At 35.0% G+C, this 27,968-nt stretch overlaps 1 protein-coding gene across 16 annotated transcripts in view; it reads left to right on the top strand.

Moving 5' to 3' along the window:
- Positions 1–27,968, top strand: part of PCDH15 (protocadherin related 15) — a 718,778-nt gene that overhangs the window by 295,629 nt on the left and 395,181 nt on the right. For 15 of the 16 annotated variants that reach the window (XM_027111903.1, XM_027111902.1, XM_027111901.1 and 12 more), the window contains 2 exons: positions 9,514–9,633; positions 20,570–20,680. In XM_027111903.1, coding sequence (XP_026967704.1) covers positions 9,514–9,633; positions 20,570–20,680 — 231 coding nt within the window. The remainder of the gene's footprint in view (positions 1–9,513; positions 9,634–20,569; positions 20,681–27,968) is intronic. The other variant, XM_027111895.1, reaches the window with a different exon arrangement.

Raw genomic sequence — 27,968 nt, forward strand, 5'->3', positions numbered from 1 at the left:
TACAAGCTTTTTCTCCAAACCATTTGAGAGTGTTACTGAAAAGAGTCCTTCTTACCCCCAAATACTTTAGTGTGTATTTCCAACACATAAGGATATTCTCCCACATAACAGTACAGCCATCAGAAATCAGGAAATGAATACTGATACATTACTACTTCTGATCCATAGTTACCATTCCAGCTCCATCAGTTACCCATATAATGTCTTTCTTTTTTTCCACAGTGCATTAGTTATAAACATTTATTGAATTCATATTCTATGAAGACATCGTCCTTGGCCTCAAGGAGTTGACTGTATTAGTAGTTTATAATCTTTTCTTTTTTCGTTTATAACATTATATATTTCATGTGTACAATGTTATATTTTGACTTCTGTATACACTACAGTGTGCTCACCACCTAAAGTTTAGTTACCACCCATCACCATACTATTGACCCCCTTTACCAATTTTGCCCTTTCTCTATCCCCTTTTTCCTTTGGTAATCATGACTCTCTTCTCTGTATCTATGTGTTTGTTCTTGTTTGGTTTGTTCATTTAAAATTTTTTTTAATATTTCATAATGTGATTTTTTTATATAAGTAAAACAAATCATTTTTTTAAGAAATATGGTCCATGGTATTGGAAACTTGATAAATATCTTTAACTATTCAAGGAGTAAAAATCATGTACCTTTAGAGCCCTTCCCATTCACAGAGTTTCTTTAAATAGAGAGTACTAGCATTTAATCTACAGCACACAAAAGCTTCTGAAGAATGAAAGACTAAGCCCTTGTTCCTTTTACTTGTCTCTATTTTCCTCCTCCAAGGAATTAGGCACATTCTAGGAGGCAGGAGACGGGTAACAGAGAAAAAAGGAGGATATTAAGGGGAGAGAAAAAGCACATAAAAATACATTTTCTACTTTAAGCATGTAAATGGGAATCAATCTTTCACCCGTTTTAAAATATTCATGTATTCAACTGTTTGACAACTTTCAACTTAATGAGTTCTTTCATATATATATTCTCTCTGTATGTATATATCAATACATAATGCACACATATATATTCAATTTAAGCTTAATTCAATTTAAGTGCAATTACTCTTCAGGTTTTAGTAAAGATGACTAGAGCTACTTATCACTCTCTCTAATAATAATCCTTACTCTTATCTTAAAGATACTTATCTACATGAATATTTTTAAAATTAAAAAAACAAATTTTTTAATATAGTTGTTTTACAATGATGTGTTAGTTTCTACTGTACAGCGAAGTGGAGTTCCCTGTGCTATACAGCAGGCTCTTACAAGTTATCTATTTTTTACATATTAGTGTATATATGTCAATCCCAATCTCCCAGTTCATCGCACCCCCCACCCGCTGCTTTCCCCCCTTGGTGTCCATACATTTGTTCTCTACATTTGTGTCTCTATTTCTGCCTCGTAAACCAGTTCATCTGTACCATTTTTCTAGATTCCACATATATGCATTAATATACGATATTTGTTTTTCTCTTTCTGACTTACTTCACTCTGTATGACAGTCTCTAGGTCCATCCACGTTTCTACAAATAACCCAATTTTGTTCCTTTTTATGGCTGAGTAATATTCCATTGTATATATGTGCCGTATCTTCCTTATCCATTCGTCTGTCAATGGGCATTTAGGTTGCTTCCGTGACCTAGCTATTGTAAATGGTGCTGCAGTGAACATTGGGGTGCATGTGTCTTTTTGAATTATGGTTTTCTCTGGGTATATGCCCAGTAGTGGGATTGCTGGGTTATATGGTATTTCTACTTTTAGTTTTTTAAGGAACCTCCATACTGTTCTCCATAGTGGCTGTATCAATTTACCTTCCCACCCACAGTACAGGAGGGTTCCCTTTTCTCCACACCCTCTCCACCATTTGTTGTGTGTAGATTTTCTGATGATGCCCATTCTAACTGGTGTGAGGTGATACCTCATTGTAGTTTTGATTTGCATTTCTCTAATAATTAGTGATGTTGAGCAGCTTTCCATGTGCCTCTTGGCCATCTGTACGTCTTCCATGGAGAAATGTTTATTTAGGTCTTCTGCCCAGTTTTTTTTTTTTTAACATCTTTATTAGAGTATAATTGCTTTACAATGGTGTGTCAGTTTCTGCTTTATAACAAAGTGAATCAGTTATACATACACATATAGCCCCATCTCTCTTCCCTCTTGCATCTCCCTCCCTCCCACCCTCCCTATCCCACCCCTCTAGGTGGTCACAAAGCACCGAGCTGATCTCCCTGTGCTATGCGTTCTACCCAGTTTTTGTTTGGGTTGTTTGTTTTTTTGATATTGAGCTGCATGAGCTGTTTATATATCTTGGAGATTAATCTTTTGTCTGTTGATTCATTTGCAAATATTTTCTCCCATTCTCAGGGTTATCTTTTTGTCTTGTTTATGGTTTCCTTTCCTGTGCAAAAGCTTTTAAGTTTCACTAGGTTCTATTTGTTTATTTTTGTTTTTATTTCCATTACTCTAGGAGGTGGGTCAAAAAAGATCTTGCTGTGATTTATGTCAAAGAGTGTTCTTCCTATGTTTTCCTCTAAGAGTTTTATAGTGTCTGGTCTTACATTTGTCTTTAACCCATTTTGAGTTTATTTCTGAGTATGGTGTTAGGGAGTGTTCTAATTTCATTCTTTTACATGTAGCTGTCCAGTTTTCCCAGCACCACTTATTGAAGAGGCTGTCTTTTCTCCATTGTATATCCTTGCCTCCTTTGTCATAGATTAGTTGACCGTAGGTGCGTGGGTTTATCTCTGGGCTTTCTATCCTGTTCCATTGATCTATATTTCTGTTTTTGTGTCAGTACCATATTGTCTTGATTATCTACATGAATTTATTTTAAAAAATTTATTCAGAGGAAATGATTTTCAATATTAATTATCTAGCTTTCATGAATAAAACAGAGTCAAGATTTTATACACAGGCGCAAAAGCTATATTATGTTAAAGGGAAAATGAAGAACATATGTAATTCCTTTATTATATTTTTCTTTTTGATTTCAATAAATCACTGCAAGATAATACCCACTGAATGTGAATTCAAGAATGTGTACTATTTGGTACTGATTCTATAAGTTTTAAGATAAACTTCAAATAGACATTTGATTTGGTTGAATGTTTGAATAAAACAAATGTTATATTAATGAGTTAATATAAAACCAACATAATGGTCATAGAAACAGTGATTTGGCCCATAATAAACTCTCAGTCAATAATCACAGATTCAGAGATAATGTAATGTTGCAATTGTGAGAAAAAGCTGAAGTTCTCAGTAATATGCACCTGTTTACAAATTCATCACTCCATTTCATTTGTTGGACCCCAATGGTTTTTAAATATATTGCTATTTCTAAAGCGTATTTGTAAGGCAGGGATGACATGCAAGAGAGATTCATAAAATTACTTTTTCAGAGAAGGAGGTTAAAGGCTGAATTATAGCCAAAGCATGAGTGACTTCTAATTTGGAAAGATTTTTATGGAAGATGATCTTTAGATCATGCAGTATAATGAGAAGAGCCTGAAAATAAGTGCAGGGGCAGAAGACGACAGTAACTATCATTTTAAAATAGGTGTATTTTCCAGGACAACATAAGTTAGAGTTCAGGAATTTACAATATCTTGTATAGATGACTATGGAATCACTGTAGATAATCTTCAAAGGACCATGGAGTATGATCAAAGTGCCAAAAGATATTATGGCCCCTGTTGCAGTTAAATCAGCAATTGTTCCATAAAGTGCTATACAGTAGCCGTATAGACCTTGATGAGTTAGAAGATGGGAGATGAATCTTTACCTGTGCAAAATCAAATACTCAATTTTATTTGTTCACTGTTGAGAAACTGGATCAGGAGTGTATTAGTCAACAGAACTGAGAGATACATAGATGATAGATAGATTAGATAGATAGATAGGCTGATTGATTTAGGGATATAGCAAGGGAGATTGATTATAAGGAATTGGCTCACACGATTATGGAGGCTGAGTGGTTCTAAGATTAGCAGTTGTCAAGCTGAAGACCCAGCTGGTATAGTTCTAGTCCAAGGCCAAAGTCTGAGAAACAGGAGAATTGATTGTCTAAATTCCAATCTGAGTCCAAGTCTGAAGGCAAGAGAAGGCAGATGTCCTAACTTGAAGACAGTCAGGAACAGAGAGTGAATTCTTCCTTACTAGCTTTTTGTCCTATTCAGGTCTTCAGTGGATTAGATGAGGCCCACCCATGTTTGGGAGGGCAATCTGCTTTACTCAGTCTACCAATTCAAATGTTAATATCATCCAGAAATACCCTCACAGACACACCTAGAATAATATTTAACCAAATATCTGGGCAACTCATGGCCCAGTCAAGTTGAGGCATAAAATTCACAATTACAAGGAGGATGGATTCATGCTACAAAAATATAGGAGAAAATCATTTGTGTTTGTTCTTAAGAGAATAATTGGTGCAAAATAGCTGTCTAGTACACAGTAAGTCAGATTACAATATTTGTAACTGAAAAATAAACATGTATTAGTCCAATATAGACTTATACATAATCTTGCTCCACTAAAGACAATGTTTCTGTTTTGATAATGTCTATGAGTAGATATAGAGCACCCACTACCATTGTTGATGTTCTGTCATTAAATGATTATTATATGTAAATCATTATATAGTGAATTCTAGTTCAGCTTATTTAATGTCCATGACCCTTCAGAAGTTCTATCCTTTTTAGAGGGGAGGGGAAAACTAAACACTTGGATTCTTGATGAAGTATGTAAGAAAGTAATATCACACCAATTGCATTTTAAATTATTCCTTTGGGGTGCCTTTTTCTTGAGAAGGTTTTCAAAACTGGATAATATCATCATTTGTATCAATTATTTCCTAGTTCAAGTGGTGTTATTTTAGTTGTGTTTATTATAAAAAATATTTTTTTCTTCTGGACTCTTGTACATTTTCTCTTTAATCATTAAAGCCATTGAAGTCTATCGGAAGGCATTGGTTTAAAATATGTATAAAAAACTATTTTAGATATTCAGAAATTATATATTTTAGCATTTTATTTCTACCAAAATGTCAGTTTTCATGTAAATATATTACATGAGACTCCAAGAAATATATAATAGATATAAATGTCAGGAGATTATTGTTACCTATCAATACAAGGCCATTGATGCCAGTGGCATTACCCTATCACTAAATATGTACATTTAACACAATATTATGATTTATGGAGTGCTTTCCAAGAGTCATCCTTCTCAATATTTTCTTCAAAATGAACAACATACCATTTCTTTGCTGAATATAAAGTTGCCCTAGAGTGACATCAACATTATGGTAGTGTAAGATGTCCCTTCTTTAAGTCCCCGCTTTGAACAAATAAAAATTAGCATCTATCTATGAACAAAAGTACCTCTGCTGTAGCTGTGGGATCCAACACTATATGCAAAAGACCTGGAAGTAGTTCTGCCCACCTGTGCATTGGGTAATAGGCAGAGAGACCTTGGTTTGGAATTTGAACTAGCAGAAGCCATTGAACTGGCTGAGCAGTGAAATGGCCCCAACTCCTCTGGGTCATGGTCTGGGGAAACCTGGGTAATATTGACTTGGGCAGACACCTGTGGATGAAAGAGACTTTGTAAAAGTCCATTCCTCTCGAGGAGAGATTCCAGCCCTCTGTTGGAGCAACATATGCGGTGTATTCATACAAGGTTGAAGAAAACCCCAGATGTAAGCGTGACCAAGAAAAATATCTGCAACACAATTACAAAAGATTTGAGGAGGTATCTGCTACATCAAATGCGAAAGCAGCTAATGCAAATCTCCAAGAAACACAAAGAATCAAAGAAACATGTCATCGCCAAAAGATAACAATTATCCTACAGTAATCGAACTCCAAAACATGGAACTTGGTGATTTACCTGATAAAGAATTCAAAATAACTGTCTTGAGAAAACTAAATGAGCTACAAGAAAGCACAGAAAGGCAATTCAGTGAAATTAGGAAAACAAGACATGAACAAAATGAGAAATTTAACAAACAGATAGAACTCATAAAAAAAAGAACCAAACAAATTCTGGAGCTGAATAATTCAGTCAATAAAATGAAAAGTGCAATATAGAGCATCTACAGTAGAATAGACCAAACATATTAAATAAAGTGTTTTTAAACAGAAACAACCATAAAACAAGGTTATGTATTGATTTGTTGATGAAAATGTTGTAACCAGAGGCTTGCAGGAACTTAATCCTGTGTTCCCCTCAGCAATGTAATAACCTTGAATTCCCCCTAGGAGCATTGGTTCAGTATTTGTTAATTCAGTGTTCATGGTGTCTTTATAGTACAGAACTACCATGGATGATGAGAATCAACTATATTTATATGAAACTGTGAATACAATACTTCTGTGGGGAAATATTGCAAGTAAGATTAGTCAGGAAAATTTTCTCTTTTCTTAGGTTGGCTCAAGCAGCTGTGGCTCACAGGATAATCAATTAACTGAGAACTGCTCACCTTTTACATTCAAATTTCTCTTATGCATCTTCTTGAAATACTGAATTTTCTGGCTTTATTTTCTTTAACTTATGTGTACATTTATGCATTTTTCTTTATTTTCCCAGTAGTTGTATAAAATCATTTGTGGAAAAAGACATGAACTAAATAAGTAAGTGAAACCCTCAGGCAGGTGCCCAAGCTGATAATCATCCCATGAATAGAATGCTCTTCAGAAAACCAAATTTATATTTCTGAGACTCATTGAAATGTTAAAGGGCACAGAACATGACCATCTGTATGGCAGATGTGCCCTGAAAATTGTAAATAATAATGTATAGCGCAACACAGAACAAACAACCTGACTGTCCTGTGAAGATTTTCAACCTCCACGTAATATTTAGAAATTCAGAAAGCACTAGAGTGCCATGTCTCTGTAATAAGAATAAGTAACAGTGATATGTGTGAATTTATATATGTGATATGTGTATGTGTACATAGATATGTACATATTTTTGTTGGGTATATATAAATATATATATATATATATATATAAAGAAAATGAGTGAAATAAGTTGCTGGAATCTATTTGTTAAACCCATTTTGCATGCTCTCTCTTTTGCTTGTTTGCATCTGGTATAGGCCATTTCATTTTACTCTTGCCCCATTTTACTCTTGCACCCATTTTACTCTTGCCAGACCTTCCATATTAAAACAAAATGCCTTAACCCTCTTTTTTCTTAGCTATTTCTCTTATAGTAGCTTCAAAGTTTCCAAACGCTAGCCTATATCTGAACAGGTCCACCATTCGCGTGGTAGATAATGAATTAATGTGTGTAGCTCAATTATGGATCCATTTTAACGTTGCATTTTACATGTGTATGTCTGTGTGTAGATGTTTACTTATTCCAGTAGTGAAAACGAACAATCTGTGCTAAGATGTTTGGCCTAAATGTACAACATTTGTACATATGGAAGGGAGCAAAACTCACTATAAAATGCTGAACTAATAACTTGATATACTACTTGAGTCCTTTGCTGTCAACAGCTAAATACCACATTTTTAAAGTAGGGGCAGAAGTCTATTTTCAAAAATTTCAGATACCTATTGCTCAAGTTTTTTGGTTTGTTTCCTTTTGTCTTTTGCTTGGTTTTAATTTTTTAATTCAACTCTGTGGCACAGTTATTTACTTTGGCAACAAAGATCTTTAAATACTCTAAGTTTGTTTTATTAGATATCTGGAAACAACTTGTTGCCATTCAGTTTTAAATTTTCATAATTTAAAAACCAAGGCACAACTGCATAGGAGTGGGTGAATTTTTATAAGAGAGAATGATGTCTTTGGGGACAGGGATTACATTAAAAAAATATTAAAATGTTGGCTTGGAAGCCTTTTTGTTAACTAACATTTCCAAAGATGTGCCCATGTTCATATATGTGCTATTAAAACTATCTCCTCTCACTTTATCCTCAGTTCTCTTTGAGCTGCAGAAAGTCAAAGTTTGCCTTTAAAAGCTGCCTGCCAGGAGAGCTGACTTTATAAATATGCTACTTTGTACTCACGGTTCCCCAAAGCATGGGCTCCCCAAAGCACAGTTTTAAAATCACATCTTTAATCATAATTGTATTTTTTTTCTAAATCAGAGGTTGCAAACTCCTGTGTTTGCTGTGCCAAAGGATGTATGGGGGGGGGCATTAAATTCATAGTTTAATTCTCTAAAATCTGTTGCTGACTTTAGAACCAAGAGATTTCTTATAAAATTAGAACATTAGAAGATGTAGTAACATTGGCTCCATATTTCATTATGGCAAGAATTTGCTGAGGCTGAGTAGCAGCTACCATTTTAGAGGGGGAAGTGTTCCCCAGTTGCCACCATTCCCATGAGACTTGCTTCACTCTTTTACATTGCCTGATATCCCTGCAGATATCTGGGCCTGTAGCCCCTGAAAATAGAAGTAAATGAGATAACTCCTTCTTTTTCTCTCTGAAACTATTTCTCCATTAAGGAATCCCATTTAAAACCTAACAAAACATATCTCAGAATAAAATTTAAAAGTCTGTGTTCTTTAGAGGCACAAAGCTTATGTTTATTGACTAAATTCATTTATTCATTGTGACAGTGTGATGATTAGAGAAGTAAAGTGTAAAATATAAGAGTAACGAAAAGGGTGCCATGTTCTGGCGTGGGGTAGGGAAATTCTGTCAGGAATGGTTTAGAAGAAGGCAATACTTAATTAAGTTGAAATGTAACTAATGAGAAGGATCCCAGCTAAAGCTTGAAGACAGGACTGTGGATGTAGGAATACAAAGACCTACAAGTAAGAGAAAACAACAGTGATTCTCTGTTGGAGATCAATAAGAAATAAAGCTAGATGCTCAGGCCAAATGTGAAATCATGGTCTTATATGCCATTTTATGTTTTGTTTTAATCCAAAATGAAAAGATATTACCATTTCTTCAATTCTGTCACACAATGGCTTTCTACTTAACCGATACTACAAGCACTAAAGAAAATCCCAGCTTTCTCTCTCCTCTGATAGACAGGGAATCCATTGTCTCCAACTCTCTCCCTTAAATTTGCCACTTGCATGTAATTACCGACTGGATTTCATTGATCTCTCTGAAATGGTTTTTGATTTTAAAATAAAGTAACTAATTCCTTCTTACAGTTTAAATCCTAGTTTGTAGATAACTTAATGCATCAAGGTTTTTTTAAGGAGGAACAGCAGATGCATTTCTCCATAGGAGCTAAGATGCTAATGATCATAAATTGGTCCAAATGCGCTTCACACTGAATCAGGGCCTTCTATTTCTTTATCCAAAGCAAGGACCATGGCGTTGGAAATTTCAGACTTTATAGGAACTCATGTGTTTGCAAGTGTTCTTTTGAAATACTTCAGATCTCTGGTTGTGGGCAACTGCCTGCTTTTTTCCTTTGTGTAACAAATGTCTGGTTTTTGTGCCAGGACTCTTCTGGTGTGCTGTTGATCAAATGAGAATTGACAGTTTTTCTTTTGTTTTTTTTTCAGCTCACTCCAGTTGGCACCACAGTATTTACAGGATTTTCAGGAGACAATGGAGCTACAGACATAGATGATGGCCCAAATGGACAGATAGAATATGTTATTCAATATAATCCAGATGATCCGGTATGTAAATATCTACTTGCAATGTGAGTTCACTATAAGGAATAAAATTAATATTTACTTCAGCTGATATTTATTATATTTCTCTATTGCTCAGCTCCTGGAACCACATTAGTAATTATACTATTATTAATAACTATCTCAAAATTACATTCTAAAAAATATTTGTGCTATACTTATAAAAGCTAGTTTTTGGTGAGTTTTGTAGGTAAAAGTTTAAAATGTATTCATAGGTATAATATGTCATTTTAATTAAATTTCCATTATGTTAGTGGACTCCTAAGCATTCTAAGTAAATCATTGGATATGATATTACCAATGTGATGCGTATGCTTTATGGAACTTGCAAATTAATACCACCACTGCCCCTTCTCCACCAATGAAACCTGAGGTAGAGAAGAGGACAAAGCCTCTAGCAATAGGTTTTTCAGTTTTTGGTTTTTTTGCATTAGACAGTGGGGCTTCTGCATTGTGCCTTAGGCTGTGAAATTATTTTTCCCAATGATATAGTATATGTCACACAAATAAAATAAGAATTGTTTTCTTGAAGCTAGAGCTGGAAGTCCTGCCTGCCATCTTTCCCTTCTTCTTTTCCCGGAGGCAGCTTCTCAGAACACCAAGGGCTCCCCAAAGCATAGTTTTAAAATCACTTAAGTGACTTTTTAAATTAATGCTTCTCCTTTAGGTTTAATATTAGGAACATAAAAGTGGTGAAGTTAACATTGTATCTTTGTTTTTAAATTATATATTTCTTATATAAGCTTTAAACAATTTAAAAAAACCTGTTGAACTTGTAGAGACTAAGAGCTCTCAATAAGATCTACCTCACAAATTGATTGTGAGAACTAAGTGAATTGTGAATGCATTTCCTCATCTTATTCTCACAAATCAATTAGTTAGTAGTAGTATCTCTATCACATAGAAGCGAACACAGGTTCATAGGTGACGTGACTTGCCTGGTAACACACACCCACCTCTAAGCTGGAGAGTCAGGACTCGATTTCAGAGTAATATGTGCTCCACTCTTCCTCTGTTGTGCTCTAAGAAAATAGTTGCAGCACTTGAGTTAAAATTTTCAAAAAAAAATTAAAAACAAAACAAAAGGCCCATGGGTATAGCAGAGTCAAGGGAATATTTGGGGGGATTTTGTTTTTGTTTTTCCCCTAAAATGTATGCCTCCACATGTTTATAGACAGAGGTAATGAAACCAAGAGATGGGGAGATGATGAGAATGTGACAGAAAAGGACAATAAGTATGAGGGGTTACACAGAAGTCGAATGGAAAAGATCAAAGAAACAGCAGAAGGGAAAAGGGCAAGAGAAACATTTTTTTTAAAGTAGAAATAGGCAGCTGACTATACAGAATATATCTAAACCATTTATTTTCTTTACTATTTAGATTTTTAAATAATTAATTGTATGTGTATGTCATGTTTCTAGCTTATATTTTATGAAGGTCATTTCCTAATCTTTACTCCTCAAGCTGTAAAAATGAAACTCCAAGAAAGTATAGAATGACCAGGCCATGTATTTTAGGGAAATATTTATTACATTGCAAACCTACCCAAGGATTAGATATAGTGCGAGACAGAAATGTATTCCTTGGAATGTATCTTTTAGAAGTTTTGTGAGGCTGAAATTCCTTGTTAGCTATGCAGTAATTCCTTCTGAATGCTTCCCCTTTTCAGAGATTTCTGGGCTTGGCATGAAATATAATATGTACCTTTTATTACCTACAGATTGAATAAACCAATCATTCACATGCAGTTTCCAAATTGCAAAAGAAGAAAAAACAATGTACTTTAGCAAGCTAGCGCTACTATGGAATAACGAAAGAAATTCTCTGGGCATGGTTCTAATTCAGTGAGGCAAAAGAATAAGACATCATGACGGCACTTAAGTTAGGGTATATTGGAAGAGAAAGCATTAACCAAGTCACATCCTTACAGAGAGAATCCATCTTTAATCATCATAGAGAGTTAATGCAAACCTCAATGCCAGTTTCTTCTCTTATAAAATCTCTGAGAAAGAGCTATCTGATGACTTTTATATTCTTAAATTGTTAAATCTCTAGAAATTCTGCTTATAATTAATAGCATCATAATATTATCCTGCTTATTTCTTAGAGTTAAAACAAACTTGTATGTATTACAAATACACGTAACCTGAAAATGTGGCCCCCTCTGGCTTTTGCAACCACAGTTAAAAATTTCTTTAAAATTAGTCTCACACTGTATGGTAAATAGTAAAAGGTGTAGATTGGTCTGTTCTACTTAAAAATCTCAGGGTATTTTTTTTTCCCTAGGTTATTTTTTGTTTTGTTTGTTTTCTGTCTGATGCTACATTATTCATTAGCAGAAATCACAAATTAGTGACCTGGAGTTTCATTCAACTCACAAAATTTTGTTTGGCCACAAATTATTTTAAATAATTTCTGAGCCAAAATCTAAAAATCATGAAATTTCACATCCAAATTTAGTTTTCTCTTCTCTCTTAAGAAATAGATGTATGACAACCCTGGTCCTGATTTCCAATAAGACAGCATCAGCTACGGTTGAATTAATGTTTTCCCATTAAGCAAACTTCTATCACTCAGACAATATATGTATATCCATTTTTACCCTCATCACTTCACTCATTTACATCATCCAAGTCATCCTTGTAGAAATTTATGAATGTATCCCGTTGCGGAGCACAGGCTCTGGACGTGCAGGCTCAGCAGCCATGGCTCACGGGCCCAGCCGCTCCGCGGCATGTGGGATCTTCCTGGACTGGGGCATGAACCCGTGTACCCTGCATCGGCAGGCGGACTCTCAACCACTGCGCCACCAGGGAAGCCCCGAAGTATGTTTTAATTAATTCTTCCCATCACTTTAAACACTGGCCTCTGGTGTTTCTGATAAGGGAAGACAATGGAAATTTGAATTATGTTTCCAGTATGTAATGTGCCATTTTTCTTTGACTGTTTTCAAGATTTTTATTTTAATTTTGAGTGCTTGGCAACTTGACCATGGGAGCATGCCAATGTATAGTTTTCTTTGTAATTGTCTTTTTTTAGGGGTTTTGCTGAACTTTAATCTCTAAATTTGTCTTTCACCAGTTAAAGAAATTATCAGACACTATTGTTTAATATTTTCATGCCATTTCCCTGACTCCTCCCTCTGAGACTCCAATTACAGGCATATTAGGCATTTAAATACTGTTCCACAGGTACAGGCTCTGTTCATATATTTTCAACATATTTTAATTACTTGGTTGCAAGCTGGGTGTTTACTATTGATCTATGTTCAAAGTTACAGTGTTCTCTGCCATCTCCATTCTATTCTTAAAACTATCCAATGTATCCAATTGTCTTTTTTTATTTATTATTTTTAAAATTTCAGATAATATAATCTTCAGGTCTAAATTTTCCATATTTTTATAGTTTTTATAGTTTGTAATTTTGGTGAGTTTCCCATCTTTTCATTTATAGTGAGCATATTGTTTTTAATATGAGGATACCCTCATATTAATGTGTTCCTAAATATCAGAGAAGTAAAAATATAATATCACTTAAAATTATTGACTCATCAAATGTAGTAGTTACCAATTACCAGTACTATATGTCACCACCAATCCTTTAGACAAGGCTTGGTAATTAGCATAATGTATTAGTTATCTACTGTTGGATGAAAAACTTAGTGGTTTAAAACAACACACTTTCATTTTGTTTAGTTTCTGCGGCTTAAGAGTCTGGACAGAGCTAAGCTGAACTGCTTAGGTTCTCATGTGGTTACAATCTACATGTTGCCCAGATTAGTTCTCATTGGAGGTTTGAGTAGGGAAGAATCCCCTACCAAGTAAACTCAGACTGCTGTTAGAATTAGTTCCTTTATTGTTGTAGGATAGAGGGCCTTGGCCTCTTGCTATATGTTGGCTGGAGGCTGCTCTCAACTCTTAGAAACCACCCTTAGTTCCTTGACTGCTTACTTCCTTAAACCTGCAAGGAGAGTATCTAGAGCTAGTCTGCAGGATGGAGTCTTATATGACATAAGGCAATCACAAGAGTGACAGTTTATCACCTGTGCCATATCCTATTGGTTAGAAGCAAGTCAGAGGTCCTTCCCACGCTCAAGGGGAGGGGATTACACAAAGGTATGAGTTGCTTGTCAGCAAGTGGGGATAGAGAGGCCTCCCTTAAGAATCTGTCATACCTACTATAATGTTCAGTATTATTATCATCATTTTGAATGTCATATAAACTGATCTACTTTGGAAAAGCACTTTTGAGTCTTTTTGTTTAAGTTTGTGGAAAAAAATAGAGGAAATGAAGGTTCTATTCTGGTTTTAATAGAGGATAAATTGAAAATAATCATTTGCATTATTAGGATCCTTTTTACCACACCTGTATTTCCTTTATGATGTAGATGAACAATTATACTAGGAGATGTGGAATAAATAAGAATCAGACATTTTTACTATCCAAAATAAAATTTAAAAAATTAAATTGCCAAATGTAAACTCTTCACTGAAACAAAGCACTTTTATTTAACCTATTAACAAAATCAGAAGAGTTTAAATTGCACTTTTTTTTTGCCATTGTTTTTATTGAATTTTATCTACAATAAAGAAAGAAGTTTGGGGATGAAGAACTGCTTAACTGATTAACCAAATTTAAAGCCAAAGCATTTGTGTTATTTTCCAAAACTTTCTGTCTCTTTCTCTTTTTGGAGACATGCCAGAAGTGAACTTTTTTGCGTTGGAGAAAATTACTTGCTCTGGCTAATGAGATATGGGCGCAAAGAATCAAATACAAGTCACCGTTTCCCCTCCCACTGCTGCAGTGATTGGAGAAAAACATGTTGAGGTGAAACATGCATTAGCCCGAGTCCCTGAGTGAAAACATAAACAGAGCCCACTTGCTGACATGTGTTAGTGTAGATATGTAGAATGGGTACGAAATTAAAAATTCTAATGTTAAAAAATTCTATTAATTTGGGGGTTTTATTCTTGCATCAAACCTATCCTTTCTCGTCTGATATTTTCAGATGAAAATAATTTAGTAAATACCTCATTATTGGTGTCCGCTAGAGAGCGAACTAAGAGGATTTGTACTATGCTCATCACAGTTACTGTAAAATACTATTTTTTTGTGCCTTCATGGTAATAAAAATTAAGGCCATCTACAATACACTGAACTAATTATATTTTAAAACATGAAAAGAAAAGAAAAGAAAGGAAAAAGAAAGATTCAGGAAAAAAAAGAGGAGAATAATTTGTCATGTATTGTGTGGAATTTTTCATTTTGGGGAGTTTATCTTATTTGGAAAAAGGAAATTATTAATATAATAGGTATCATTTGGATATTTTATTTGTTTAATTTATTTAACACCTTTATTGGAGTATAAATGCTTTACAATGGTGTGTTAGTTTCTGCTTTATAACAAAGTGAATCAGTTATACATATACATATATCCCCATATCTCTTCCCTCTTGTGTCTCCCTCCCTCCCTTCCCATCCCACCCCTCTAGGTGGTCACAAAGCATGAGCTTTGTGAACACTTGTGTTTAATTAGGTCATTGCCTAAAGTCCTTCGTTGTGTAAAACTTTGAACCCAGGTTGTTTAACTGTGAGTCTGTGACATTTTAAATTTATAACATATGGACTTTTGAAGCCAAATAGAAACTTCTAAATACAATTTCCTACGAAATTGGTTAGAAGAAGGTGACATGAACTGCATTGTAATCTTTCCTTCACCCCTAAATGTGCATATACATATTTGTGTGTGTTTATGTGGCAGGGAGGAATGAGTGTGTATGAAGTAGAGAAACAATTATCAGAGTGTTGGTATTCTACTAGGAGCAAATGAATGTTGCTGCTCAAATCATAGTCCCTTTTGAGTAGACAACGGCTACATGATCTTCTTAATCCTCCACTTTTCACTTCAGGTAATTCAGATTAGGGGAGTCACACCAAACCATGGATGGTTCAGCAGCTAATGGCATGGTGGCCTGATTAATCCACGACAAGCTTAAGACCAACTACAGACTGATTAGGACACAGAGTTGGTGCTGTTTATTCAAACTAAGAGATAAAGTCACAGTCCTGTTCAACATGAACAAATGGGGAAAGAGAGAGAGAGATTAGAGGTGATGAAGGAAGAGAGAGAGGGGAGAGAGAGATTCCAAAAAAATGTAGAAAAACAATAATAAGAGAACTTAACAGCCTCTGAGAGACTGAGAAATGTTTTCCTTGTTACCTAAGTTCCCACCACTTCCCAGTTACAGGCCCAGTAAAGCATATTTGTACCTTGGTTCTGTCATTAGATAACCAGGAAATAGATATACATGTATATGTGTATGTGTGTGTCTGTGTGTGTGCAGGTCTCAAAAATCTCTCTTCTTTTGAACTGAATATCTAGTCCTTACAGTTGAATGGATAATATCAAAAACAGTATTTGTAAATATAGCATAGGTATGAGAAGCCAAACAGAATCTTTTCTGCTTATTAGAAAATGATGAATTACCAGAGTTCTCAGCTGAGAACAAATAACACTAAGTACCTCATAGTCCATTTCCAGATCATCTCCAACTGTGGAGCCCAACACCTCCTTACAGGACTAGCAGAGAGGTGTCATTTTATCTACATTGGTACTAATTCAGCTTCCCACAGGTTAATAAAGAGGGCTGTGGGGGGGATGGAATCAACTCTGGAGAAACACGGAATTGTTAGTGTCAACATTCCATCTCCCTTCTTTGCTTAAGTCACTGTGAGTGTGTGTGTGAAGGAAGGGCATTACACATGCCTCCTACACTTTTTCTCATCCTTCCAACAGTGATAAAATCATTTAAACTGCCCTATGCCCTCATTTACTAAGTGGAGAATTGCCCCTTGTCTGACAGTTACTGAGACACCAAACTGCCAGGGAGTTGTGAGTGGACCTTTCGTGATGGAGAGCAGGTGTTTGGGGCCTGTGGGTATTAAGAGGCTTAGTCATTATTGGAATGACCTGATTAACACTGGGCAGGTAGAGGTCAGCATTTAAATTCTCATCACCCAAAGAAACAAGTGCTAGTTCGTGCTTTACAGAGCAGTGTCCAAAATTAACAGAAAGAGGGTCAGGGCCTTATTTCCAAAAAATGTAGGTTGCTTAAGAAAAAGGATATGACTGTGTTCCTACACCCCCCTCCTTTGTTGATGAACCAAATCTCTAAGGATGAGAGGAGAGGAAAATAAATGGTAGAGGAAGGGAGGGTGCAGACTCTACCTCCCTTTCCACCTCAAACAGTTCTTTGACAAGAGTATAAGACTGAGATACTCTTGATACACTGATACACACGCACACTCACAGACACATATATCTATATCAGAGTTATGGGATCCTTCTGACGTATTATTATTAAAGGAATCAGATTGAATTAGAAAAGCACAATTTTAGTAATTACTAAAATCGCAAAATATTAAATGCTCAACATGTTATTACCTTTGAGAGTCTTCACTCAAGTTATATTTAAAAGTTCATCCCAATCTAACATCAAGTCAATTTGTTAACGTAACACAACTAGCTCCAAAATAAAGAAAAATGAAATAATTATCCATCTTAAAAATGTATTATAGGAGCTTATTATTGAGTTGAGATCACAAGCAAATGCCAAAACTCTTATATGCTTAACTTGGTCCTTTCTATCTTCTAGTCTAGTGTTTCTCAAAGTAAAACCTAGACTTTCTACATGAGAATCACCCAAGAGTTTTGTTAGAAATATAGACTTCTGAGAATTTCTGGAATTTGGAGGAATAGACTTGGAATCTGCAATCTAAGTGATACATTTCTATGATCCTTATATACTCTAAACTTTGAAAATTATTGTCACATTGCCTTATCATATAATAATTTTAAAAAACAACCATATTTTCTTACTAAATTTTGCTCTTTTTTTCCTCCTTAGGTAGAGCTTTAGAAATAGCATTACAGCAGGGCATTTACTTTGAGTTGATCTAATCCAATATTCTTTTTGCTACAGGACAAATAAAGAGCACCCTAAACATTTATCCACATTTTGTTTCTAATTTTTCTCATGATTATTATTCTGTTTTTTCAAGACAGAATGGATACTTTATAAATACTTGTTTCATTAGTAAGTTAGTTAATTTTAACACAAAGGCTTTTCATATGCAATAATTTATAAACAGCATTGATCATAAAGCAGATATTCTCCTTATGTTTCTTGGAACATAAGTATTTATGAAACTCCTAGCACAATTAAAATCTCAAATATCTATAAAAGATGGACTTAGCTAATAAGAATTAGATTTAATTAAAAAATTTTCTTAAGAACAATATAATCCTTAATTACTAACTACAATGCTTGTAATAATTCTATAAATATCCAATGAAAATTATCAGCTAAAATAGGATCACAAACATCCATTACGTTACTTGGTTAGAAATATAAATGTAAGTATTTCCACATCATAGACTGAGAGATCCTTGAGAAATCTGTGAGGGAAAGCAGAAAATGCACAAATAACAAATGCTGTTTGGAAAAAATAATGTAACATAAGAGCAAAGATTTAATCCTAAATTGGATGACAAATAAGATTTTACTGAATAAGATTTGCAGGATTTATAATCCAGAGAAATGAGGAATAGAATGTTTAGGCAGGAGAAAATTAAAAGCAAATGTCACCTGCAAAGAGTCATGGCATAAATGGAAAAGAGAGGGGACTGCATGATGAGGACACATAGGCAGGAGATAATCATTTATCAAAGTGCTTTCAGTTGCAAATAATAGAAAACTGAATTTAAAGTGACTTTGCCAACAAAGTCATGTATTATCTCTTGTAACAGGTTGTTCAGAGAAGGGGAGGTATCAGGATTTGTTAAGCAACTCAGAGATATCACAGAGCCAGCTTCTTTCCATTTTCTGCTCTTCCATTTTCAGCATTTTGTTTACTTCTAGATTAACTGTTTCAATAGTTCCAGAATGGCTGCTGATGGTTCCAGGTTTTACATCCTTATAAAAGCATCTGTAAGCAGAGAAGGGAACACTTTTTTTTCTTGTCTCTCTCTCTCTTTACAATTAAGAAAAACTCTTCAGATTATTTAGAATCAGCTCTCACGTACATTTCCAAAACAATCACTGGCAAAGAGTGTGGATTTTCCATGGTAGGATTAGATTTGTCAAAACTCACCCCACTTAGGGTCATAGCCTCCCCTAAAGCACAAAGCCACCAATTATCTGAACTCATTTGGAGTTCTGACTCCAAGGATGAGGTGGCGTTTCGGTAAGCAACCCACCGTATATTTCATAAACAAGCTAGAATTGATATATGTCTCTACAGTTATTGAGTCTTTGAAAGTTAACAACCCTATAACAACACACTGAGTTGTGTTTTACAGTGTATATGGCAATTATCAACTAAAGTATTCCCCATAACTAACTTAGATATTTAGATTAAACAATTTTTACTCTCCCTGGCATAGTTTAGAGTCCCGCAGTGTTTAAATAGGCAAAAATTTAGGGAAAATGTCAAACGCCTGTTTTTAATTGTAAATATCTTTTATGGCACATTTTCTATATTTATGTTTTAAAATGTTACTTTTTAAATGACTGAATCCAAGAAAGACCTGCAAAGCCAATTGCATGAACACAGAATAAATCATTAAAAAATATCTATCAATTGTATACTCTGTGTGTGTGTACGAGAAAGAGAGGGGGTCACAGAAGGAGGGAGAAAAAGATGGAGAGGGAGAGATCACAACTCTAGATATTGAAGGTTAATTTGCCCACATTCCCCCAAATGAACTTGAGATAGAAGATTTGAGTCAGCTGTTCTCTCATTAACGCTGTTTCTAAGTAACTCCCCTTGTGTCAGCTGAGTGTATAAACACAGACACACACAGACAAGCATGCACACACTCTTTCTTCCTTCCCTTCCCCTCTTCTTCTGCTTTCTTCCTCCTGCTTTGCCTCTCCCCCTCCCTCTCCCCCACCTCCTCCTCCTTTTTCTGAAGAATCTAAGTATTTCATCTGCTGCCCACAATCACTTGCACGCCTACCACTGCACAAAACAATCAACCAAAAAAGTTGCTGCACAAAACAACTGCACAAAACAATCAACCAATACTAAAAGTAAAACTGACTTCTTGTCATAATTTAGAGACCATTTTATCAGTCTTCAAAATGGCACTAAAACAAAAAAGTGATGTAAGGTCTTTTTAAGACTGAGAGACAGATCTCCTAAATTATATTCCCTTGAGGAATGACTATACTGTCTTACAGTGAGGGCTGCTCATGCCACAGCAGTATTGCTGGAAGGCACTTTGGAAGTTGCCCTTATAACCTGCATGTTGCCAAGAAGAAACTCAACCCCTGTCAGGATAGGAGACTTAACTAATGAACAGCAGTTCTGAGGCTTGGAAAAACAAACAAAACAAAACAAACAAACAAACAAAAAACAAGCTACAGCACATTCTTTTTCACAAAAACACAAAGTTTCAAGTTAATAGTTGTATTTAATACAGTACTTGAAAATACTGAGAATACAGAATGGGCACCAATGTCGAAAAGGGATATTAGGTAGAAATCACAAATTGCAATCTTTGAACTCTTCGGTGTTTAAAAAAAAATTGTGAAAAGATAATATGGTAATAGGAAAGATTTTTCAGATATCTGGGCTTAGAAGTATCCCAGGGCTGTTGATGGGTAACCCTAATAATATATGAAAAACTTACAAGAAGTAAGTTTCCTGGTTATCATTATCAAAAGTGAGACCTATTGATCAGAATGACAAGTTTTTGGAAATAAGAATATTAAATCTGAAGCTTACACTCACATCCTGTTTTCAGATGATGAACATGTTGTCTATAATTTTCTAGGGGACTAAACTGAAATATAAGATTGTCTAATTCATCTTATGTTCAGATGATCTCAAATGCGTATCTTTACCTATTTGCAGACATCCAATGACACCTTTGCAATCCCCCTTATGTTGACTGGAGATGTAGTGTTAAGGAAGAGGCTCAACTACGAAGACAAGACTCGCTACTTTGTCATCATCCAAGCTAATGTGAGTGTTTAATTTCTCTTACTTTCCTCTTCTGAATTTATGAAGTACAGAACTTGCCCAGAATGTATGTGCTCACTGTGACCTCAACAGGGTAGCCCTGCGCTCAGTGTAATTTGTATATTATAGTCTTCTGAATAGGAAATGGGATGGAATGGGGTAGGAAGATTATTCCCACTCACTGTATTCTTCACTCTTTGAATCACTCATACACTTCAATAATTTGTTTTTAGCTCATACTGAAGTATTTCTCAAAGCATGATCCACCGAATGACTGCAGCAGAATCACCTTGGGAGTGTATAAGAAATGCAGATTCCTGGACACAACCTCAGACCCTCTGAATAAAAATTTCAGAAGGTAGAAGTGGAATACCTGCATTTTTTATTAGCTCCCCAGGGAACTTCAAAGTACACTAAAGGTAGAGAACTGTTGAATCATTTATTGAATCATTTATCTTTTATTGAGTAGTTGCTCACTACATCTAAGCTACTATGATCATAACCCACATATATGGACTGCAGTAACAGAAAACCTGAAAAACAATTGCTTGTATAACATTATTATTGTCATTATCATTATTATTTTAATAAAATTCTTAGATTTATGTGGTTCAAGAGTTGATTTGACAGTTCAAGTATATCACCAAGGACTCAGGTTCCCTCTGTCCTTAAAATCCATCTTTTCCTGAAATTTGGTTGTTTTTCCAATGCCTTATGTCCCATTTGCAGTTGTGATGCTTATGGCTCTGGTGCTAGTGAATACCAGCACCATAAGCATCACGACTGCAATTCAAGTCTGAGTATAAGGGTGGTAAAACTAGGACTTCTTATGTTCATTGATTCTGTCTGCTTTTATCTGAGAGGAAGCTCCTTCCCACCCAGCTTCCCCACACAGAACAGGAATATGAGTCAGCATAGCAGACGGTAAAGTTAAGGAAGTCTGTAGGTGGTAAAGGGGAATGAGACAATCATCTCTGGATGACAAGCAAGTATGGTTCGTCTCCTGGGGCTGGGCATATTGAAAAAATAATAATAATTTGTTAGGAAGGAGGAGAATTGGGCTAGTATTTCAGTAAAAAAAAATCTAACAGGGCTGGCGACAGATAGCATCTGACATTGAAAAAATTCCTATAATAAGTGGCAGGGCCATATTCTGAAAAGGTAGTTAGACTCTGAAGCCAGCCTGTACCTTTAATAACCCCTAAGCATTGTAATCATATTTTTATAGCTGAACAGAAAGACAAGAGGGAGTGGCAAAAGGAAATATCCTCCATCAGCTGTTCTGAACAAGTTTATATGTGAGAAAGTGTTGCTAAGTGGCCATGTTTTGTCTTTTTTAGAGATATTTCAGCAGAAAGGGCATGCATGTTTACATATATAGTATATGTGTGTGGGTAGGTATAGATAGAAATCTAGTTTTTTGAAGACAGATTTCTAGACTTTCATTCAAAATACTTGTTTTGTTTCTTTTTTTCCAATTCAATGTGGGTTGTCTTAGGGCTCAGTAGCAGAGACTAGAGTAGAAACTATAGATGTAGGAAAAAGTAAAACCTCTTAAAGAGGGCCCCTCATCATTCCTCAAAAACACTGAACCCCTTTTTTTCCTATGTAAATGAAAATGTGGAGAAAAGGTACAATTTTCCTTTCTGACTCAGAATCTCTAATAAAATTTACAGAAAAGTCAGATTGCTATGGAATGGATTTGAAAGCTAATTTTTATTGTGCTATTTAAAATGAGGTGTTTTTTTTTAAAGAAATATAAAATAAAATAAATCTTCTGACTTGTCATCTACTTTAAACTATTTATAAAGACATCTGGGACAATTCAAATCCAATTTGCTAGACTACTCATAACTGGGGAAAGACTGATAAGATTTTAGCATTTCAAGGGTAAAATTATGAAATAACAGGATATACATGGATCCTCGAAAGGAAGGAATGGAATTGGTGAGAAATTGAATGAAGACATGAATTTATCTGTAATAGTAATTTTTATACAAATGTAAATTATACGATACAAAATGTGAATGCTAAATATAGGAAGTTATAAGATTTTTAGTGTTTTTAAAAGTTTTCAGATTATATCCTTTTAAAAGTTATATAATATACTAAAATTAGGATATATCACAATTTATTCAACTATACTTAAGGTTTTTTTGTTTATTTTTGGTTTTTGGCACAGAACTGATAGCTAATCTCATGATTCTCCTGAGAGGCAGGGAGTATAGTATAGCGGTGAAAGCATGAATTCTAGAACCACATTGCCCCAATTCAAATCCTAGTTCTGCCATTTCCTAGCGTGTGACTTTTGGTATACTCTGTGTGTCAGTTTTCTAAGTAATAAAATGGGGATATTAATGAAATATACCACATAGGGTTCTTGTGAGGATTAGCAAGTTAGCAAACAAAAATGTGCTTAAACTAATGCTTGGAATATATTCTGATATCATTACAGTATTACATAAACCTCTTAAGTACCAGTACTTACTTGTTCATGAATAGATAATTAAAAGATAAAGTTACTATGAGAAAAATTGTATATATTCATGTATATATATGTATATACATACATACATATACATATACTTTTCATCTTAGTAGGTAATGCCATATTATCTTCCAAATTGTTGCAGCACATCACATTCCCACAAGTTATAAAGAAAAATGCCTATTTCCTCTACATTTTAGATATATAACTTACTTAAGACAGTGGCTTATTGGAGCTGAAAAGATGGCTCACGCTTGCTTTGAGGGCCAATTTTGGACATCTCTTTCCAACTCCAAGTACAGTGACCTCATTTGTGGCCATGGTGGGAGATATTTACAGTATGGAAAGTGACAAATGCTCCAAGTCATGTTCTTGGGGGCCCTGTGGTGTAGCCATGGCTGCAGCAGCTTGACACGGGGTCTCAGTTCCCCAACCAGGGATTCAACCCTGGCTGCAACACTGCCCTGGCTTTTGTCCCCTTTGGAGGACAAGAGAGGAATATTGTGGATAGACACATGGGCAGGCTCAGTAAGAGTCACATCTTCGGGAAGTTTAAATCATTTATAAGGGGGCAGGCTTCCAGGTCTTTGTTTTCCTCTGACCAGTCGTCTTGCTTTTACCCCTATCTGATTTGTCTCAGGGCCCTCCCCATGTGCCTTCGCCCTCTTTAGCCAAGATGGATTTCAGTGTGAGGGGCTCAGGGAAGTTAGCAAAACTTACTGTTGTCTGGCACCCCGTTTCCTGAGGAAACTTTCTGTGCAAGTGTAATTTGGGAGGTCTCCCTGACCCCAAAAATAAGGGAGTTGTGACCTCCTTATCTTTTACCCCAGGAAGACTTAGCCCCTCCCTCCCCTACCATTACTGTTATCTTACAGTGTCCACAGGAGACAAAGTCTAGCTATTCATCCTGTTCCTGTTGTTATTTCTATCTCAAAGTATAAACAGGAGGCTAGTTGTAAATGTCTTGCCTGGGACCCATCTATCTCAAGCCTCAGTCGGGACTGCTTGTCTCAGTTGGCTGTTAAACATTTACTTACTCATATATATCAATATCTATACAATTTATATTCTTATATTTATATAGAATAATGATACCCATATATTAAAATATCTTTTAATTATTATTTTATATTCTTTGTAGTTATTATTATTTTATTGATGGTATGTAAACCAATGTACAATGTAAACTATGTCAATTAAAAACCTACTTATTATCTTGGAGTCATAAGAAGAGCTGAAATATGAGCAATCAATTTGGACTTTAAAGTAGATGGTTTCTAAGAAGCTAGAGGTCTGATGATAAATTACTGAACATTACTCAGATTTGGCCTGGCTTTGCTTAGAGTACAAAGATTTGATTGATTTGCAAAAGGAATCATTCAAATTTCTTGTAGTTGTGAGCATGTTATGATTTTTTATCCATGTGAACATGTTATGATTCTTAAATAAATTGCAAGAGTTTTGGGTGACCCACATTAGAAAACTTGTCACTTATTTTCTTTAGGATTTTTGCAACAGTATTACCCACACCGTTTTTTAAAAAATATGAATAGCCAATGAGGCAATGAAATTCCAGAAAAAAGGAGAAAAAAATCTAGGAAAGGAAGTTCAAAGAAGTACAAAAGTCAGGGGTTTCCTTTTGTTGAAACTTCTGATACATTCTGTCACCACAAACTCCAATTTTGATGTTACCCTAAATCATAAAAAAATCAAACCCATCTCTATACATCGATATCTTCAAGCCAACTCTTTCTGTATTATGGTTATCCTGAGGGAAATCCTAAGGGCTCTTAACTACTCAAGAGCCCTTAAATAATTGTCAGAAAGAAAAGATTTACATTTCATTAAGACTCATAGCAAGAATACTTTTTGAATTATTCTGTCAATTAGCAGTGCTATTCCATATTTTCACATACATCAAAAATCTAGAGAAGGGACATAACTATCTTTCATAACAAGATACTGTATTTAAAAAATATATGATACTATATCTTTCTCAGCTCTCTCTTTTCTCTTAATGGACTCGAGTATGCAAAAAAAGTGTGTAAACTGTAGGGATGAAAAACTTTTTCCTTCTTCCCTTCCAGGTTCTGTTGACCTAAAATAAACAGACTGCCCGTTATTTCTCCAGCAAAAATGGGTTTATTTGGGATAAGAAGGGAATTGCAATTTGGGGTCTACAACCACAGTGAGCCATGTGCAAGTCCCTACAAAACAAGGGAAGGAGAGAGAGGGGGAGATAAGAAGTTGGGAGAGCTATAGTAAACAAAGAGACCATGGCTTTTCATCAGCTGAGCTGTTGTAAGGATGGAAGAGGAGGCATTCTTCTTCTTGTTGAGCTATGCTGTCCTTGCAAAGTGTGAGGGCTCCCCCTTCTGGTCTCCTGACTCTTTAACTGAAGTTTGTTGAAGTTTTTACAGTTCTTTGGCTGGCCTAAAAATTAAATTAACATAACACAGATTAACAAGAGAAAAACAAATTTAATAATGTATGTGTAGGAGCTCCATAAAAAAATATGAGACTGAAAAAAGTGACCAAAGCAGGCTGTCTTTTAGACAAGGAAACTACAAATTTCTGAAGAATTTGCAAGGCAAAGAGGTTTGGGCTCAGGGTATCACATTAGAAAGGACCATGGTACTTTTACACAGCCTCTTGGCCCTAAGTTCCCTATTTCTGGTGATAATGATGCCCTCTATTCTCCTGGTACAGGGAGGATTCTTTTCATATGGAAGATCTATGTCCTGCTTTCAGGGGGACAAAAGATGATCAAAATGTCCTCCTTGCACTGGCTGTTTCTTAAGAAACTTTAATGTAAAATACTCAATATGCCAATGTAGCATATTTTGGGGTGGCATATTCTGCTCTTCTTCAAAACATTGCAATTATATAGGCTTGGATATAAAAATTACTTTCTATACTTTCATATTTCAAACTATATAAACCACTTTTCAGAATAACCCCTATCCTGCCTGACCTTTCCTGATGTCTACCTCCTACTGATATGTGGAATAAGTGCTAATATTACAACCATTGTTTTTAGTTTTGCCAGTTTCTTGGGCATATTCTGGAGAGTAAGACTGAAATAGGATAGTTGTTGATGGTTTAAGAACTATTTATAAAATTTTCAAGTAATGAAGATATTGCTTGAAAATTTTATAAGTAAGCAAAATGATAGTATTCTGTTTACTAGTATGCATAAAAGCTAAGGAAAATTAGTTAAACAAAAAAGACACTTTCAAGAAAAAGAAAAGAAAAGAAAAAAGGAACACACTTCTAAAGTGATTTAGACCCAGGCAAACTTGTTGCTGTTATTTTCTTTTTCGAATAAAGAAATCTAACAGAATCAAGTTACTAGGGTAAGTTTTAAAATTTCAGTTGGTGATAGACCATCTTCCATTGGTGAACAGAAGCATGACAGATTCCTCCAAGGTCTTAGGTAACTGAGTTAGAGTCAAAAGACTCAAGGCAACTCTAATTATGTTGCCTTTTTTTTTTTTTTTTTTGCTTTCTCTACTGCAAATACCAGATAAGGTAATGAAAGAGTACTTAATATATGTATCTATGAGTGAGTCTGGTAGGTGCCTTTAGCCATTTTGTCAACTACAAACTACTTGAATACTAAGTATGTAAGTGTTAGAAGTCTCTTTATTCCAAGGCTCCTATGACATTGCCTCAAAAATAAATCTGAACATCAGCATTTTTGTCTCATACTCATTTTTAAAACCAGGTTTCATATAATTTCACAGTATTTGTTAGAGTCCAGATTTTTCCTGGCTCCACTCCACATAATCAATATTTGACTTAATACAGTTCTAAATATAGAGCAGATACTAGGTGAATTAAAAATTAGCATTTATCTCTAGTTTGATCAAAGAATAGTGTGCAATTCAACTATTTTATAGCAAGAAAGCCTTTCTATTGAGATGAAGGAATTGAAGTCTTACTTATCATTTGATGGTTAGAGGTGTTTTATTTCTCTAACATTTTCATAGTTGAAATATTTGCAGTTTTATAAAAATGTGCTTTGTAAAAAGTGGATTGTGACAATGAGTTAGTTGTCTCTGAGCTATTTATAAAAGTAACTTTCTTTGAAATTCTACTAGGCACAGATCTCCTTTTCTGAAACAAATTAAAGAATAGTTCTTCCTTACAATATATTGATGAAATTTTCTACTTATTTATTAAATAATTAATTTAAAAAATGCATGTCTTTGATATGTCAGATATCATGTTATAATATTGTATTGTGATGTTACGAGACCAGATGATTGGAGGCTTTGAATAAAGATGCTAAGTATTCAGTGATTCAGTGACAAGGTCAATACCACTTCCTTATGAGGCGTTGAGAGAATGTTTCAGCTAGGTCAAATCTCACACTCTGATGAATATTCTTTGTGGCTCTTTGAGTCTACGTTGTAGTTATCTCTCTGCTTTTAAATTCCTGCATGTCAGTTTTTATACTGGATTATTCTTTGTATCACCTGCAATTACTTGCATAACTATACTCACAGTGGTTATGGAAGCTAAATAAAGGTTTCATATAATTAAATGTTTAATGTTAGCAAATATATAAATGATATGTGAAATAATAACGCACATTGAGAAAATACAAATGAAACAGTCAAACTTGGTTAACTTTGAAAGAGATACATTCTTGCTTGCCAGTTACAGTCACAGTTTCCTAAATTAATGATATCTTATTTTTTATTTTATTTTATTTTTTGCGGTACGCGGGCCTCTCACTGTTGTGGCCTCTCCCATTGCGGAGCACAGGGTCCGGTCGCGCAGGCTCAGCGGCCATGG

The sequence above is a fragment of the Aethalodelphis obliquidens genome, unplaced genomic scaffold (genome assembly GCF_003676395.1).
Source record: "Aethalodelphis obliquidens isolate GAN/ISIS:26980383/991018 unplaced genomic scaffold, ASM367639v1 scaffold11, whole genome shotgun sequence".
NCBI lineage: Eukaryota > Metazoa > Chordata > Mammalia > Artiodactyla > Delphinidae > Aethalodelphis > Aethalodelphis obliquidens.